Source organism: Schistocerca gregaria, chromosome 4 (genome assembly GCF_023897955.1).
Source record: "Schistocerca gregaria isolate iqSchGreg1 chromosome 4, iqSchGreg1.2, whole genome shotgun sequence".
NCBI lineage: Eukaryota > Metazoa > Arthropoda > Insecta > Orthoptera > Acrididae > Schistocerca > Schistocerca gregaria.
The window spans coordinates 507,475,942-507,492,692 of record NC_064923.1 but is presented as its reverse complement, the minus strand read 5'-3'; the positions used below and the strand labels follow the sequence as shown (position 1 = coordinate 507,492,692).

At 43.2% G+C, this 16,751-nt stretch overlaps 1 protein-coding gene across 1 annotated transcript in view; it reads right to left on the bottom strand.

The window, feature by feature from the left end:
* LOC126365873 (piwi-like protein Siwi) overlaps positions 1-16,751 on the bottom strand; it is a 137,233-nt gene that overhangs the window by 72,045 nt on the left and 48,437 nt on the right. Inside the window, exons 4-9 of the mRNA XM_050008563.1 lie at positions 7,598-7,700; positions 7,273-7,386; positions 6,971-7,182; positions 581-775; positions 320-487; positions 35-190 (exon numbers count right to left, since the gene is read on the bottom strand). Of these exons, the coding sequence (XP_049864520.1) occupies positions 35-190; positions 320-487; positions 581-775; positions 6,971-7,182; positions 7,273-7,386; positions 7,598-7,700 (948 nt within the window). The remainder of the gene's footprint in view (positions 1-34; positions 191-319; positions 488-580; positions 776-6,970; positions 7,183-7,272; positions 7,387-7,597; positions 7,701-16,751) is intronic.

The following is a 16,751-nucleotide window of genomic DNA, read 5'->3' as shown; positions in this document are numbered from 1 at the left end:
TAGTTTAACATCACAGTTAAATTACCAGACTTACTTGTTTGAAATAGTCTTTGTACGTAATTTCTTCACCAGTTTTCTTTGCAAACCTGTGTGTAGGAGTCTTGGTAAAATCAACATCATCAATTCTATATGTTCTATTGTTATAAGGTGTCATAACGATGACTCCAACAATGGCTTTCTTGAAAGCTGCCTACAGACAAAACAAGAATATCCTATAGTTCACCTTTATGTAGATCATTAAAAAAATTTTAACCAATTCACTTTCTTAAAGCTGCTCTAGTTACAGTAACATACATTTCTATTTTCTTGTTATACAAACCTGGTAATCCCTTTCTTTGTCACATATTTCAGTGTAAATATGGAGAACTGTATCCTGGCGCATAACTTTGAAATTAATTTCTGAATTCATGAGAATACTATTCTCATGCTGTCGGATGGACGTGATATAACCAGGCCAAAGTTCCAATTTATACTCCCTGACACTTATCTAAAAAAAGAAAGAAAGAAAGAAAGAAAGGTAATATTGTAACTACTATATCCAGATGACTAAATACTGTCCTTACCACATAGTGCTACTTACTCTGGCAGCTGCATCAAAGTAGTTCCGTCCGACTAACTGCAGTTTGAGCGACCCTAAACATTTACGCATTAGAATGTTGAAAAATTGGAGGTAATGATAATCTCCTAAGGCTAAGTCACCCACAAACTTGATATGAATTTGTATTTTGGCTCCATCCGATTTTCTCTCCGAAGTTAACTCCAAAACCGCATTCGGCTACAACAAAGAAATAGACATACATTAGGAAAATTATTCTTTTGATTTAACAGTTGTGAGTACGCGTGTCAAAGAGTATTAGAAAGAAAACCTGAAGCACAGTTTCTTCAGTTGGGAAAACAGAAGGGAGGGTGTAAGAGTGGAGAAATCAGGAAGGTTGATGCAAAGGAAGTGACAAAAAATAGACTCTAGGAGGAAGGCAGGGAAGAGAAGGGAACTTATTTCTGACTAAGCAGGAGCGGTATGTGGGCTCAAACAGAGAAGGAAGGAATGTGTCACCAACATATTTTAAGTATGAGTAGTTCACTTAATACAATAACAAACGTCCCTCAGGATCCCACATCCAACAATCTCCATGAACTCTCAAAACTGTATGATGTTGAAGTTCTAGAGCAAGAGTTGCCTTCTGTGTAAGCTACTCTGATGCAGAAAGTAGATGAAAGTGGAGGTAAGGAAGGAGGCAGGGAGAGAAGAGAGAAAGCACGAGGAATAGAAATTGAAGGTAGGTGGGGTGGAGGGGTGGGGGAGGAAGTGGAGAAAAGGGAGTCAATGTCCACATGAGAGGAGGGCGGATAAGGAGTGGTATGGACAGAAGACATAAGCTAAGAGGGGCAATGAGAAACAGGTTAGCAGAGGTATAGGCCAGGAGGATTACTGGAGTGCAGGATATAAGCTGTAAACAATCCCCACCTGTGTATTTCAGAGAAACTAGTGCTGGAAGAAAGTAAACAAATGACTCGCATAGAGAAGCAGCTGTTTAAATTTCATGTGTAGTGTGCAGCATGTTTGAAACTGGATGGTCAAATCTGCTGTTTGCCACAGTTTGACAGTGGCCATTCCTGCGAGCAAATGATTACTTGTTATGCCCACAGACTGCTCACCAGTAGTTGCAGCTTAACAGATGTAACAGCTGCTTTCACATGTGCCCTTTTATAGTGCAGTGAATGCTTGTGTCTGGGCTGTGATGGGAGATGGTTTATGGGACAGGTCTTGCACCTGTGCCAATCACGAGGGAATAACCTACGAGGTGTAGGACTGGGAACATAATTGTAATATTTTGTAGGTTGGGTGGGCAGCAGATCACAACTTTGGATTATGTGGGTAAGATATCCTTCGCTTCAGAGCATGATGAGAACAGTCTATGCCCAGGTGGACAATTAGAAACATTCACCCTTCCCAATTCTGTGAGTACCTCACTCACCAATCTGGTACCTCATGACCATACTATCCAGGCTAACAACATACTTTACTGTCTCTACTTCTTTCACAAAATCCTTTTTATTCTGTGACGAAACTTCCTGAATGCTAGAGAAATGCTTGCCCTTTGATAGTTGGAACAAAGTTCCCAGCATCATCCGAGAAAGCTGTCTGTTACTCCTGTCTACACCCACATGGGATTACGTATAGCGAAGAAAGATCATACTCCTCTGATCTAATGCCCTCTCACACCTTCAACTCCTCAAAACACACCGACCATGTCTTTCACTTATTCCATCTTCCAGCTCCCCAACCACTTCCTCCACCCTCCATAAGACACACATATTCATAAACACTCATCCTGTAACATTGTTGACAACCTTTCTTTCAAATTCCTAACCCCTGCAAAGTCTCAGTGCTTTCTAAAGACCTCATCTCTAGCCCTAAACTTAAATTCAACTTTGCCAGACTCTTAAAGAACCTTCTCTCCTTTAGTCAATCTCTACATCAGAAACATTATTATGCCACACATCCCACTGACAACCAGTAACGAGAGCCTCATACAGAACCTTGTTTGAAACAGTTTCAATCCCTCCAACTATGATCCTCCTCCCCTTCCAGCCAGTCATTCTCTGGTAACATTTCAGGACAGCATGTATATGTGGACAAGGAAAATAATTCCGTTTGCCCCATGAAAAACACTTTTTCCCAGGTGGAAACGCACTTTTTCCATGTTGCATGACAGTGTATCATCTTTAAGAACCGTAAAATTTATCAATCCTTTGAATGGTTTAAGTTTTACACACCGGCATAGAACTTCCCAGCACTTTAGGAAATGAACCCCAGAAAGAAAAACAGCATTCTGAAAAAATCTTTGATGCATACGAACATGTACACTGTTTTTTCGTATCAGGAACATACATAATCCAATTCCATCAAACGCAGCACATCAGTTTTTGAAGAAATGAAATCGAGATTGCAATGTGCTTTTGCAAGCCAGTCATACCTCATGCCACATGATCTTGCCAGCTCATGACAGCAGATATTCAGAGCATAAAACATGTGCTGTCAGCCAATAGCAACATCAGTGTTAAGTGATATGAAGAAAAGGTAAGCGTTCACTTTTTTTATAATTACATTGGTGGATTCAGATGACTGAGACGGCAGTCATGTGTGTTTCAGTTGCGTTTGCGAGAGTGTGTGCATGTGTGACTAATGTCTATTGCTGACTACGGTCTTAATGGCCGAAAGCTTTAACTGTGAGAGCCTTTTTGTTGCGGCTTTCTGCAACTCAGCATATTCCGCTATATAGTGAGTAGCATCTTTCCTTTTCACAATAATATTAAATAATTATATAAATTCCTGGTCTTCTGGGATTGAAATTCTTCTAAGTGGCTGGTTCTCAATGTGTTAAGCTTTAAATGAGACTCAGACGCTCTGTTATTAAACACATGTAACATATTTTATCTTCTATAAAATGACATTTAGTTTGAAAGTAATGCTTTTCAAACCACCATTTGCAATATTTTCCTGCGACCTGTTAGAATTCCTTTCAGAAGTCGTCAGAGAGCCCATAAAACAGTGTTACAGTGCTTGTGCAGCTACGGTGACATAATAAGCCCATATGTTCATCCACCCAACCTCCACAACATCCTAGTCCTTTCTTATGCCACCCTCCATCCCGATCCTTGTGGAAGGCCAAGGAGCAGAACTTGCCCAATCCACCCAACCAGCACTTGCTATTCCAGTCGTGTCACAGGCTTATTCTACTCCATCACCTGCAAAACCAGCCATGTTACTTACCAGCTCTGCTACTAACACTGCACAGCTATTTATATTGGTATGACAACAAACTAGCTCTCCACCAAGACAAAAGGCCACCGTCAAACTGTGGCCAAGAGCAAAGTATATCATCCTGTGGCACAACATGCAGTTGAACATAGCACACTATTTCAATGGCTGCTTCACTAACCGAGTCCGCAGTTCGTGGTCTCGCAGTAGCATTCTCGCTTCCCGAGCACGAGGTCCCGGGTTTGATTCCCGGCGGGGTCAGGGATCTTTGCCTGCCTCGAGATAACTGGGTGGTGTTATGTTCTCTTCATCATCATTCATCCCCATTACAGTTGGAGGAACGCAATGGCAAACCACCTCTGCTAGGACCTTGCCTAGTATAGCGGTGCAGGTCTCCCGCATCGACCCTCTGTCAAGGAGAATGGGACTGACCACCACCACCACCACCACCACCTTCCATCCCTTCTACTTCTATTCTCATCTCCCATCCTGTTTATTTGCAGCCCTCTACCAACACATCAGCCCATCTTTCCCTGCTCGTCCCCCCCCCCCCCCCACCTCCCTGCCCCACAGCCTCCCAACGCTGCCCCTATTGGCATTCTCGTCCCTAAACACCCCACCAGACAGAGTTCATCTCTCCCCCACCAACCTTACACCACCCATTCCCTTCTGCGCCCACTCCAGATTGCTGCTTGCATCCCACTTTATGATGTATTCCGGCCCAAGATACTGGAGTTGGCAGGGGTGCGTCTGCATGCACCCACGTGGTGAGCTTGCTTGCTTGCACGCACATTGTTAACAATAATTTGCCAAAAACCTATGAACTAACGAGTTCACCAAAATAAAACTTGAGTACACCGAAGGTTTCAAATTAATTGTCAGCACATTTATTAAAACTATTTACTGGCATTCTGATGTATATGCTTAACCCCCTCCCCATGTACCATGGAACTTGCCGTTTGTGGGGAGGCTTGCGTGCCTCTGCGATACAGATAGCCATACCGTATGTGCAACCACAAGGGAGGGGTCTGTTAACAGGCCAAACAAATGTGTGGTTCCTGAAGAGGAGCAGCAGCCTTTCCAGTAGTTGTAGGGGCAACAGTCTGGATGACTGACTGATCTGGCCTTTTAACACTAACCAAAACGGTCTTGCTGTGGTGGTACTGCGAACGGTTGAAAGCAAGGGGTAACTACAGCTGTAATTTTTCTCAGGGTCATGCTGCTTTACTGTATGGTTACATGATGGCATCCTCCAGGGTAAAATATTCTGGAGGTAAAATAGTCTCTACTTGGATTTCCAGGTGGGGACTACTTAGGAGGATGTCGTTATCAGGAGAAAGAAAAACTGGCGTTCTAGAAGAAAGGATCGGTTGGTAGGACATGTTCTGAGGCACCAAGGGCTCACCAACAAAGTATTTGAGAGCAGCGTGGAGGGTAAAAATCGTAGAGGGAGACCAAGACATAAATACACTAAGAAGTTTCAGAAGGATGTAGGTTGCAGTAGGTACTGGGAGATGATGAAGCTTACACAGGATAGAGTAGCAGAGAGCTGCATCAAACCAGTCTCTGGACTGAAGACCACAACAGTAACACGCTTAACCCTTTCATGGTTGATGTGACACACCTCTAACGAAATGTGCAATTTTGAGCACAAAAATGTCTATATACCGTATCTGTCTAGTGTTATCGTCTAACAATGATTACACTACAGCTGCCCAAGAACATCTGGCATCTGCTGCATCAAGGGCCAACTCTAACATAAAGTACCAATCCAAACACACTACCGCAAGTTCTTCCATAAATGTTTTTGGATGGATTTGCTACAACTGGTGAGTCAGAAAGAGAAATTATCTTCATGCTTCCACAACGCTGATTTTTTACCATGCAGATAAATTGGGGTTAAAAATCACAGGAGTGGGTCTGAACTCTCGAGTTTGCTTTTACACTCCTAACATTTGCCATTAGGCTATATGTGGATATAGCTGAAATAAAAGGCACTATCCACAAACATCTGCATCCTACAGTGTTCCAATTCATACATGTATGACCGGACTTGGGATTTTGGAAGGTAGCGAAGTTTATAGTCTATGTAAGTGAATGACTGACTGACAGCCTGTGATGGCCAGCCAGGAGCCAAACTTTATGTCTGCGACTATCTTCTTGTTAAGCACTATGCCATTGAAGTAGCAACCGCAATCCCACTGTTTAACTCATTAGGTATAGACGAATTATTCATGTTATTTTTAATCAAACTGTTTCAAAAAATAATCAAGCCTTTGGCAATCTTATTTCATCAATCATTTAATGAAGGATGATTTTCCCACATAACAGAAATTTTGAAAGTAATAACAATAAAAATTGAGAACTATCAACCACTAACATTCTTCTCAACACACTCCAATGACAGAGAGATTATTTAAGCAGCAAGTTACCACATACTTTAATGCAAGTAACGAAATAGTAACAAACAGTTTTCGAACTGAAAGAAGTACTGAAAAACGAATAATGGCTTACAAATATAAAATAGGGAACACACACAATAGCAAAGGTGTTGAGGGAGACAAATCTTTCTAAAGCCTTCCAGAAATTCAAGGGATAAAAAAATGGTATGAATCTTATTTACAAACCAGAACAAAGAGAAAGGGGTTTTACAGCAGAAATAAGAGCATTTCTTGTGTAAGTGAATATTAGTCCACTAAAATACTTCTAACATACTGGAATTATCATACATGCTGAGAACAGGTGAGCTGTCTTTATTGCATGTGTGTTTACAGAAAAAAGTCTGTGCCACTGGGTTTCTGCTTCTCTTCCAAATGCAGTTGCATATTCTGTATCTCAACAAAGTCTAATATGAATAATGAAATTTATGAAAGGCATCGGTAACAGTTCATATGTTTACATTTTGATATTTAAAATAATAATGTTTTCTTGTTCCAGTAACTGTTTATGGTTTTAAGCACAATGTAAGCTATTTTAGTCCGATATGTTATATTAGTTTATTTTCCTAAACCAAATGCTGAGCAAAGTTGCACAATTTAAGATAGTGTACTTTGATTCAAGCCAAGTTATACAGATTTTCAATTTCCTTTGACTTCAATAAATCACTTGACAACTAAATTACAATAGCAGATGCTATATGAATATGAAGTGTAGAAGTAACCTGAAAATTTCACTCCACAATAATGAAAAAGGATAGGATATACTCACATCTGGAGATAATCTGCTTGATGTGAACATCACTGTCCCATCAAAAATGAATCCTCCAAGTCTCTTCTTGTGAACCCTTAACAATGCTTTCCTCACAAAAGTGTTGTCTTCTTCAGGGGCAAAATCAACTCTATACTGGAATAATCTCCAATCAGTGTGAGTTTCGAGCTTAAAGTAATTCGTTAGAATCTTTGCGCGAACACCAGATGTACCTGCATTTTGCAATGGATAACATTTAACCATCGGCTAACCCACTACAAAATGTTAAATTCAAGTGTTCTTGCACGACAAATCCTGCATACCTTTCTTTGTTGGCAGATGCTCTGGTCTTAGTTTCAAAGCTTCTGAACTCACCACCTTCCTACCTCTCATCACCCCTCTTCCCACTGAAACTTGTGCACCATTACCGTCTCCTCCTAAAAGGGACATCAATTTTTTTGTTATTGAAGGAAGATTCATAAATTCACACTAAATTATCTAATTGCTGTTATGTACAGTTCACTAAAACATAAGTGAACACCATTATCATATTAAGTATTAACTCATAAATGACTTAAAAATAACCTGAACTACTTTCAACATGCAGCAGGAGAAAAAACCATATTGGAGATACTTCAAATACCTCACCTATAGCCAATTGCTCCATCTTCTTTTCCAGCAGTGCTCTTTCACCATCCCCAGCAGCAGCACCTCCAGGCCTACTGGTTGCACCACGCAGTAACGCACGGCCCTAGTTAATAAAAGCCAAACAAAACAGAACATATTACATGTCAAGAGTCTTAGTTGTATTTGGGTTACTGTCCATAACTATGCAGTACACTACAAGAATAAAATATAAATCAACCAACACAAATGTAAAATGTAAACTTTCACACGTGGACACATCACAGTAAAATATTCTGGGCTATTATGCTTTAAGCAGATGAATTTCTTGTTGAAACCATGTTTCATCCCCTTCTGTGGAGGGGATCTTCAAGGGAGGGTGTAGCTTCTTCACAGTTCTGATGCACATCCATGTTCGCTACTAACTGAAGTAAAATTCAATTTCTGTGTGCTCCCACAAAAAGGCGTTACTTCACAGGTTTTGAGTACTCGAGCACCACTGGTATTGTCTGTTATTGCTGTCACTCCATCGTGGAAGATTAGCACCTACCTTCTTCAACACAAGGAGGAGGAGGAGGAGGAGGAGGAGGAGAAAAATGTGAAATTTAATGGTGTCTGGATTCCTATGCTGAAGATATGTCCCAGACTTCCACCTTTAAGTGATAGCAACAGCGTGTGACAGCAGCCAACAACAGCCAATTGCACTCTACCATTCAAAACATATGACATCACGCCTTCTCATGGGACTCGAAGTTACAATACTGTTGAAGACATCATCTGCAGAAGGAAACAAAACATTGTGTTTCAACGACAAGTTCATCTAATCACAACATAAAATTACCAAGTGCAACATCAACTTTATTTTATCCTTTTTTGTAAGGGCTCTGACAAAAATAGTGTAAGACAGGGATGCAGTCTGTACTTAATTTTTCAACCTGTACATTGAAGTAATGACAGCAATAAAGGAGGTACCAAAAGTGAGCTTCACTTTCTGGGAGAAAGGATATTAATAATAAGATTCATTGATGTAAGTTGCTATCCTCAATGTGAGGAATAATTATAGGTTCTGTTGAATGAAATGAACAGTTTGATGAGCAGACAATACGTAGAGCACACAAAGACAAAATTTATTAGGATTGGCAGAAACAAGAGTTAGAGATATCTATATATCCCGGGAGACAAGACTTTGGTACAGACAGTTTAGTCGCATTAACTGCCTAGAGTGCAGGAAGGCAACCAATGATAGATGGCACTTTAGCAGTCAACTCGAGCCACACTTCCGTGCTCCGACCCAATGTGTGTGAACCATAGTTAGTTCCTGCCATGTCATTTTGGCTAATTTTTTCCCTTTGTTTAACTCTAGTTTGTGGTTTACTGTGTTTATTCACTTCTATTTCATTTCAATCCATTTCAAATCAAGTGCATTGCAATCCAAACCAAGCAACTGAAATTAAAAACAGGAAGAAAAATCATGCTACTCATTGTCAGCCAACTCCACGAATCTGTGCACTTAGTGAGGGAGTACTTCAAGAAAGGAAAGAAAACAGATGTCCCCTTATTTCCTGTGGCTCAGGTTGTAACGAGGATTCAACATGTTTTAAAATAAGTGCACTGTTGTTACAATACAGAATAATGATACAATATAAACTTTGTTGAGACTGGCACAACAAAGCTACAAGACACAAAGACAAAGCAACCAAGGAAGGAGAAGTGATAACTTTGAACAATTTTTCAACTACTCCTACCTTGGCTAGTTTTTCCATACATCTTCAGCTTTGTAGTGCCAGTCTTTCAAAGTCTATATTGCACAGTTCTTTCTCTATTGTTACAACAGTGTATTTTCCTTTTACAATGACAGAAAAAAATCATATTACCAAGTTTCTATATCTGAAAGATGATGATTATTCAAATTTCCCGCCACTCGCACAAGAGTGGAACTAGTAGCACCGCTAAGAGGATCCAAATCAGGTTTTGCTTTAAATACACACGGCAATAATTGTCAGCATTAAGTACATGTGAGACTGGACTTTGTGAGTTTTTGTTTGTCAAGAATGCCTCTAAGGCAACAAAGACACCATTATCAATACCTCACTGTGAATGAAGTCATGTAATAAGGGCTACGAAAAGCTGTATGTTCCTTCTGTCATATTACAGAAAGGCTTGGCAGGAATGTTGTCACTGTTTACAGTAGCTGGCAGCAATGGTCACAAGATTTTATGGGTGCATGAAGACCGAGCCCTGGACGGCCACATGGCACTAACAAGAGAGAAGACCACTGTGATTGGCATATGGCTGCAGCAACAATTTGAGCAGCACTTGGCACCACAATGACACAACAAACTGTTACAAATCTGCTACTAAACGGACAGCTCCAAGCCAGAGGCATTGTAGCATGCATCCCACTGACACCAAGCCATCAGCATTTTTGGCTTCAGTGCTGTCAAGTGAGAGTCCACTGGAGGGTAGAGTGAAGCTCCGTTGTTTTTTCTGATGAAAGCTGGTTCTGCCTCAGTGCCAATAATGGCCGTCTGTTAGTTAGGAGGAGACCAGCTGAGGGACTGCAACAAACTTGTCGGCATGCTTAACACACTTGACCTACACCTTGAGTTATGATCTGGGATGCAATTTCGTATGACAGCAGGAGCAGTCTCTTGGTTGTCTCATGAACCCTGAGTGCAAATCTGTACATCAATCTAGTCATTAGACCTGTTATGCTGCCATTCACAAACAGCATTCCAGGGGGTGTTTTCCGACAGGGCAATGCTCACCCACATACCGCTGTTTTAACCTAACATGCTACAGTGTCGAGATGTCGACTTGACCTGCTTGATCACCAGATCTGTCTTCTTTAGCACACATAGGGCATCACTGGACACTAACTCCAGTGACAGAGAAACAGCATTCATCATCACTGTATAGGCCAACCAAGTGCAACAAGCATGGAACTCAATCCCACCTGACAACTGGCACCTCTACAACGCAGTACTTGATTGTTTGCAATCAACATTCTGACAATTACACCAGTTATTAATGTATCAGCATTTCATATTTGCAATGACTTAAGTCGCACTTACATTAATCTGTGATCTTGCAATGTTAATGACTTAAATATGTTACCTAGATAAATGTATTCGAGAAATTTAATTACTCTACATTAATTATTTTTTGGTGTTGTGATTTTTTTTTCTTCAGTCTATAGATACTGACCAATTTCTTTATCTCCTTGCTTTAGCCAGTTGAAATTTAGTCAGTCTCTCCCATAACAAGATTTATTCCTGCATCAAGAACAACAATTCTCATGCAGGAATGTATCTACTGACGAGAAGACTACTAAATTCTAAGTAACTAAAGCAAAGTGAGAATGAAATCGGAGGTCAACACAACATTAAGAATAGATTAAAGTAATGAAAACCGATTATCAATACTGATAGCTTGCTTTAACAAGGTGTATCTGTGTACAAGAAAAACACTTGTCAGATATAAATGTTAAAAATACACTTTTCCCTGAGGGAAAATACTTTTATTTGCATGGAAAGTGACAACGTACTATCACTCAAAGCTGTGCAACTTATAACTCCTTTGAATGGCGAAACTTTTATATACCAGCATAGAGCTTCCCGGCACTTTAGGAAACTAAACCCAGCAAAAAAAAAAAAAAAAAAAAAAAAAAAAAAAAAAAGACACACAGCAACATGTACACTACACATTTTCATATACCAGAACTATAGATATGAATTCCACCAAATACAGCAAGCTAGTTTCCAAAGCACTGAAATCTAGATTGTGCTAAGCAACATGCTTCTACAAGACAATCACAGCTAAAGTCACATGATCTCACCAGCCAATGACAGCAGATATTCAGAGCATAGGACATGTGATTTTTTTTTAAATTATGGTTTTTGAGTGCAAAACTGCTACAATCATAAGCACCCATTATGTGGCTTAGTGAAGGGCAAAAAATCTAAATTGATATCAGCAGCAATGGGAACAAAACTCGAGGACTGAAACTAAAAGTGGAAGGAAATGTTAGAAAATTTCTATTGAAGGGAGGTTGTTTTCCCCAAAAAGAGCTTAAAGTGGCAGATGTCATCTCTGTGACACTGGTAAACTTAAGGACTTGATCGGCTGAGCACATGTAATCTGCTAAAAGGGAAGATGTATCAGGCAGCAGCTGTAAACGGGCAAGTAGTGGATTAAAATAGGTGCACTGAAGTAAAAGGTGTTTCACCGTCCACAACTGAAAGCAGTTGTGGCAAAGCGGGGGAGGATTGCAAGATGTCAATGGCTAAAAATAAAGTGCCCAATCTGGAGTCTAGTTACAACTGCCTACTCACGATGAGGCCGAGAGGAAAAGGTCCAAGCACAGTAAAGAGGTTTCAGGTCCCATAATTTATTATTGGGCAGCGCAGACCATAAAAGAGGAACACAATGACATAAAACTCTCTGCAGATCGGCAAAGGGAACCATGTGAACAATGGGGCGGGGAGAGAGAGAGAGAGAGAGAGAGAGAGAGAGAGAGAGAGAGAGAGAGAGAGAGAGAGAGAGAGAGGCCTACTATATCGGCTGCCTCATTTCTGCCTATACCAACATTACCTGGGATCCAGAGGAATGCCACAGAGATGCCACTCCCCCCCCAAGTGGAATGTGTGGGGTCAGTCCTGAATTTAGTGGACCTGAGCGTAGACAAAGTTGAACAAATCTGAGCATATAATATACTGTATCCACTGATGGTGACAGATGTATTGGACAGCCTGGAGAACAACATAAAGCTACACAGTAAAAACCAAACACTGGTTGGGAAGGCAAAATCTAATAGGGGTGTTGCGAACAATATAGCCGCTCCTGACACTTAAGGTGGTCTTGGAGTTGTCAGTGTAAATAAATGTGGCATCTTCCATTTGTGCGCATAGAGCAGCAAATGCCCGACGAGAAACTACGGCGGGGGGTTACTATCCCTGGGAAGCTGACAATGGTCACCCGGAGAAGGCAGGTCCAGGGGCAAAGCCAAAGTGGCGTCATACACGCATTTTTCAAGAAATTTTTAGGAAATTGGAAGGAAAGGGAATGTAGCGGTTGACAGAAGTGGACTCCCAGTAGCAGTAGAAAGGAAGGGCACCCTGCATACCCTAAATCCAAGGACGTGTCGAAAGAAAAGGGCATGGGTCAGACGAGCAGACACAGAAGACAGATTTTTTGTTTTTTTATGGTTTTAGGGCGCACAACTACAATGGTCATTAGCGCCCTGACCAAGTTAGGAATGCACCACGAGGCACAAGGTTAAAACAGCAACTAAAAGGGACAACACTATAAAAGACGTATTAACAGGCATAGGATTAAAAAACTACAGGATAATCAAACGTCCTTAGACAGGTGTGCCAAGTTGATAAAACTAAGAACGCGAGCAGCAGCTCCTGGGTCATCCACTAAAATGGCATCCAGAGTACAAGGCAGGCCAAGATCAAGACACAGTGTAGTAAAATCCGGAAAGGATGTTAAAATGTAGCGGGGCGTCAGCAATTGCCCACATGGACTGAATGGCACCGGCACTGCCGTCAGCAGATGGCGATGGCTGAACCGGCAGTGTCCAATTCGTAGACGGGCCAAAACCACCTCCTCCCGCCAAGAAGGACATGAGGACGACATCCAAGCTGCGGGAAGAGGTTTCAAGGCCCGAAGCTTGTTGTCCGTAAGTGCAGTCCAATCGGCATGCCACAGTGATAAAATGCGCCGACAAATGACCGTGCTACAATCTGATGAAGGGACACAACAAGATGCCGTCCGAGGCTGGAGGACCGCAGCCTTGGCCGCGGCATCTGCAGCTTCATTCCCAGGGATACCGACATGGCCAGGAACCCACATAAAGCTAACTGGAGACCTGTCGTCTACCAGCTGCTGAAGAGAGCGTTGGATCCGGTGCACGAAAGGGTGAACCGGATACGGATCACTGAGGCTCTGGATGGCGCTCAGAGAATCGGAGCAGATGACATAAGCAGAATGTCGGTGGCGGCAGACGTGAAGAACAGCCTGGTAGAGGGCAAAGAGCTCAGCTGTGAAGACCGAACAATGGCCATGTAGCCGGTATTTGAATCTTTGTGCCCCGACAATAAAAAAAAGAACACCCGACCCCGTCATTGGTCTTAGAGCCATCTGTATAAATGAAGGTCATACTAATGTACTTCGAACGAAGTTCGACAAAACGGGAGAGGTATACCTAACCGGGGGAGCGAGCTGAGGTCAAGGTGAACGCGAACCTGAGCCTGGAGCCAAGGTGGCGTGTGGCTCTCGCCCACTCTAAAGGTTGCAGGGAGTGAAAAATCAAGGTCTTGAAGGAGGCGACGAAAGCGAACTCCAGAGGGTAGCAGGGCAGAGACATACAACCCGTATTGACGGTCGAGAGAGGTGTCAAAAAAGGAACGATACGATGGGTGGCCGGCATTGACAGTAGCCGACAGGCGTAACGACAAAGCAGTATATTGCGCCGGTAGGTGAGTGGCAATTCACCGGCTTCAGCATGAAGACTCTCAACGGGACTAGTATAAAACGCTCCGATCGCAAGCCGTAAACTCCGATGTTGTATGGAGTTGAGGCGGCGTAAGATGGACTGTCGTGCAGGAGTATACAAAGCACCCATAATCCAGCTTGGAACGGACGATCGGCCGATATAGGCGAAGTAGGACGGTTCGATCCACTCCCCACGACGTGCCACTGTGAACACGGAGGATGTTTAGAGAACGGGTACAACGGGCAGCCAAATATTACACATGTGGAGACCAGCTAAGTTTCTTGTCAAATGTAAGACCTAAAAATTTTGTCGTTTCCACGAATGGGAGAGCAACGGGACCGAGTCGTAAGGACGGTGGGAGAAACTCTGTAGCGCTAGAAGTTAATACAGACCGTTTTCTCGGCAGAAAAACGGAAGCCACTGGCGACACTCCAGGAGTAAAGACGATCAAGAGAATGCTGAAGACCGTGCTCCAGGAAACACGTACGCTGTGCACTGCAATAGATGGTAAAATCGTCCACGAAAAGGGAGCCTGATACATCATCTGGGAGGCAATCCATTATTGGATTGATCGCTATGGCGAAGAGAGCGACGCTCAAAACGGAGCCCTGTGGCACCCCATTCTCCTGGCGAAAGGTGTCTGACAGGACAGAACCCACACGTACCCTGAACTGTCAATCCATTAAGAAGGAACGAACAAAAAGAGGGAGGCGACGGCGAAAGCCCCATGTATGCACGGTGCGGAGAATGCCCGCCCTCCAACAGGTGTCTTAAGCCTTCTCCAAATCAAAGAACACAGCCGCGGTCGGGCACTTCCGCAAGAAGTTATTCATAATGAAGGTTGACAAGGTAACCAGATGGTGAACAGCACAGCGGCGGCTACGAAATCCACATTGTACATTGGTAAGTAGGTGTTGAGATTCGAGCAGTCAAACCAAACGAGAGTTAACCATGCGCTCCATCACCTTACAGACACAGTTGGTAAGCGAGATGGGTCGATAACTGGAAAGCAAGTGCTTGTCCTTCCCCGACTTAGGAATCGGTACAACAATAGACTCACACCAGCATGCAGGAACATGTCCCTCAATCCAGATGCGATTGTAAGTACGAAGAAGGAAACCTTTACCCGCAGGAGAAAGGTTCTTCAGCATCGGAATATGTATAGAATCAGGCCCTGGAGCGGAGGACCGTGACCGGGCAAGTGTATTTTCGAGTTCCCACATGGTGAAAGGGGCATTGTAACTTTCACGATTCGAGGACTGGAAGTTAGGTGGCCGAGCCTCCTCTGCCTATTTTCAGGGAGGAAGGCAGGGGGGTAATAAGTGGAGCTCGAAACCTCTGTGAAAAAGTGGCCGAAGGCATTGGAGACATCCTCAGGGGCCACAAGGACGTCATTCGCGACCGTCAAGCCAGAAACTGGTGAGTGGACCTTAGTGCCAGATAGCCGGTGCAGGCTACCCCAGACAACAGAAGGAGTAAAACTGTTGAACGTGCTTGTGAAAGCAGCCCAGCAGGCTTTCTTGCTTTCTTTAAAAATACGACGACACTGCACACGTAATCTTTTATAATTGATACAATTCGCCACTGTAGGGTGGCGTTTAAAGGTGCGTGAAGCACGTCGATGAGCATGTAAAGCGTCTCTATATGCTGTGGTCCACCAGGGGACCGGTATGCAGCGTGGAGAAGAAGTATTGTGAGGGATGGAATATTCAGCAGCAGTGAGAATGACTTCCGTGAGGTGAGCGGCCTGACTATCGCAGCTTGTGAAGGTTTGATCCTGAAAGGTCGCCCTGGAAGAGAAGAGCCCCCAGTCTGCTTTGGAGATGTTCCAACTAGTTGAGCACGGAGAGGGGGTAAGATGCAGGAGATGGATCATACATGGGAAGTGGTCGCTCGAATATGTATCAGAAAGCGCATACCACTCAAACCGGTGTGCAAGTTGGGTAGTACATACGGAGAGGTCTAAATGGGAATAGGTGTGAGAGATGTCTGAAAGGAAAATAGCGGCGCCAGTATTGAGGCAGACAAGATTGAGCTGGTTGAAAACGTCTGCTAACAGAGAGCCCCTCGGACACGATGCTGTAGAGACCCAAAGAGGATGGTGAGCATTGAAGTCCCCAGTTAACAAAAATGGTGCAGGTAGCTGAGCAATAATTTGTAGCATGTCTGCCCTGGTAACGGCAGACGACGATTGAGTGTAAACGGTACAAATGGAAAATGTAAAAGTGGGGAGAGTAATCCGGACGGCAACTGCCTGCAGGCCGGTGTGCAATGTGATGGGATCATAGTAGTTACCATCCTGGACGAGCAACATAACCCCTCCATGAGCCGGAATACCTGCCACAGGGGGTAGGTCAAAACGCACAGAGGTGTAGTGTGCCAAGCCAATTTGATCGCATGGGCATAGCGAGCAGACAGTGCAAGCGGAGCAGCAATTTCAAGTCCTCTCAGTTGGAGTGAATGCTGCGAATATTCCAGTGAATAAGTGCCATTGTGAGAAGAAGAAGATGCAAGAGGTCATCTCGAAGGCCGCTGAGGGCCCGGCTTCGAGCGAGCACTGCCGCAGTTAGCAGGAGGCGGACAGTCATCGTTCATTTGTTCTATAGGTTCATCGGCCATCTTGTGAAGATGGCCGGGAGGGGGAGCTTCCTCCGCTGGTGAACAGCAAGATGTTCA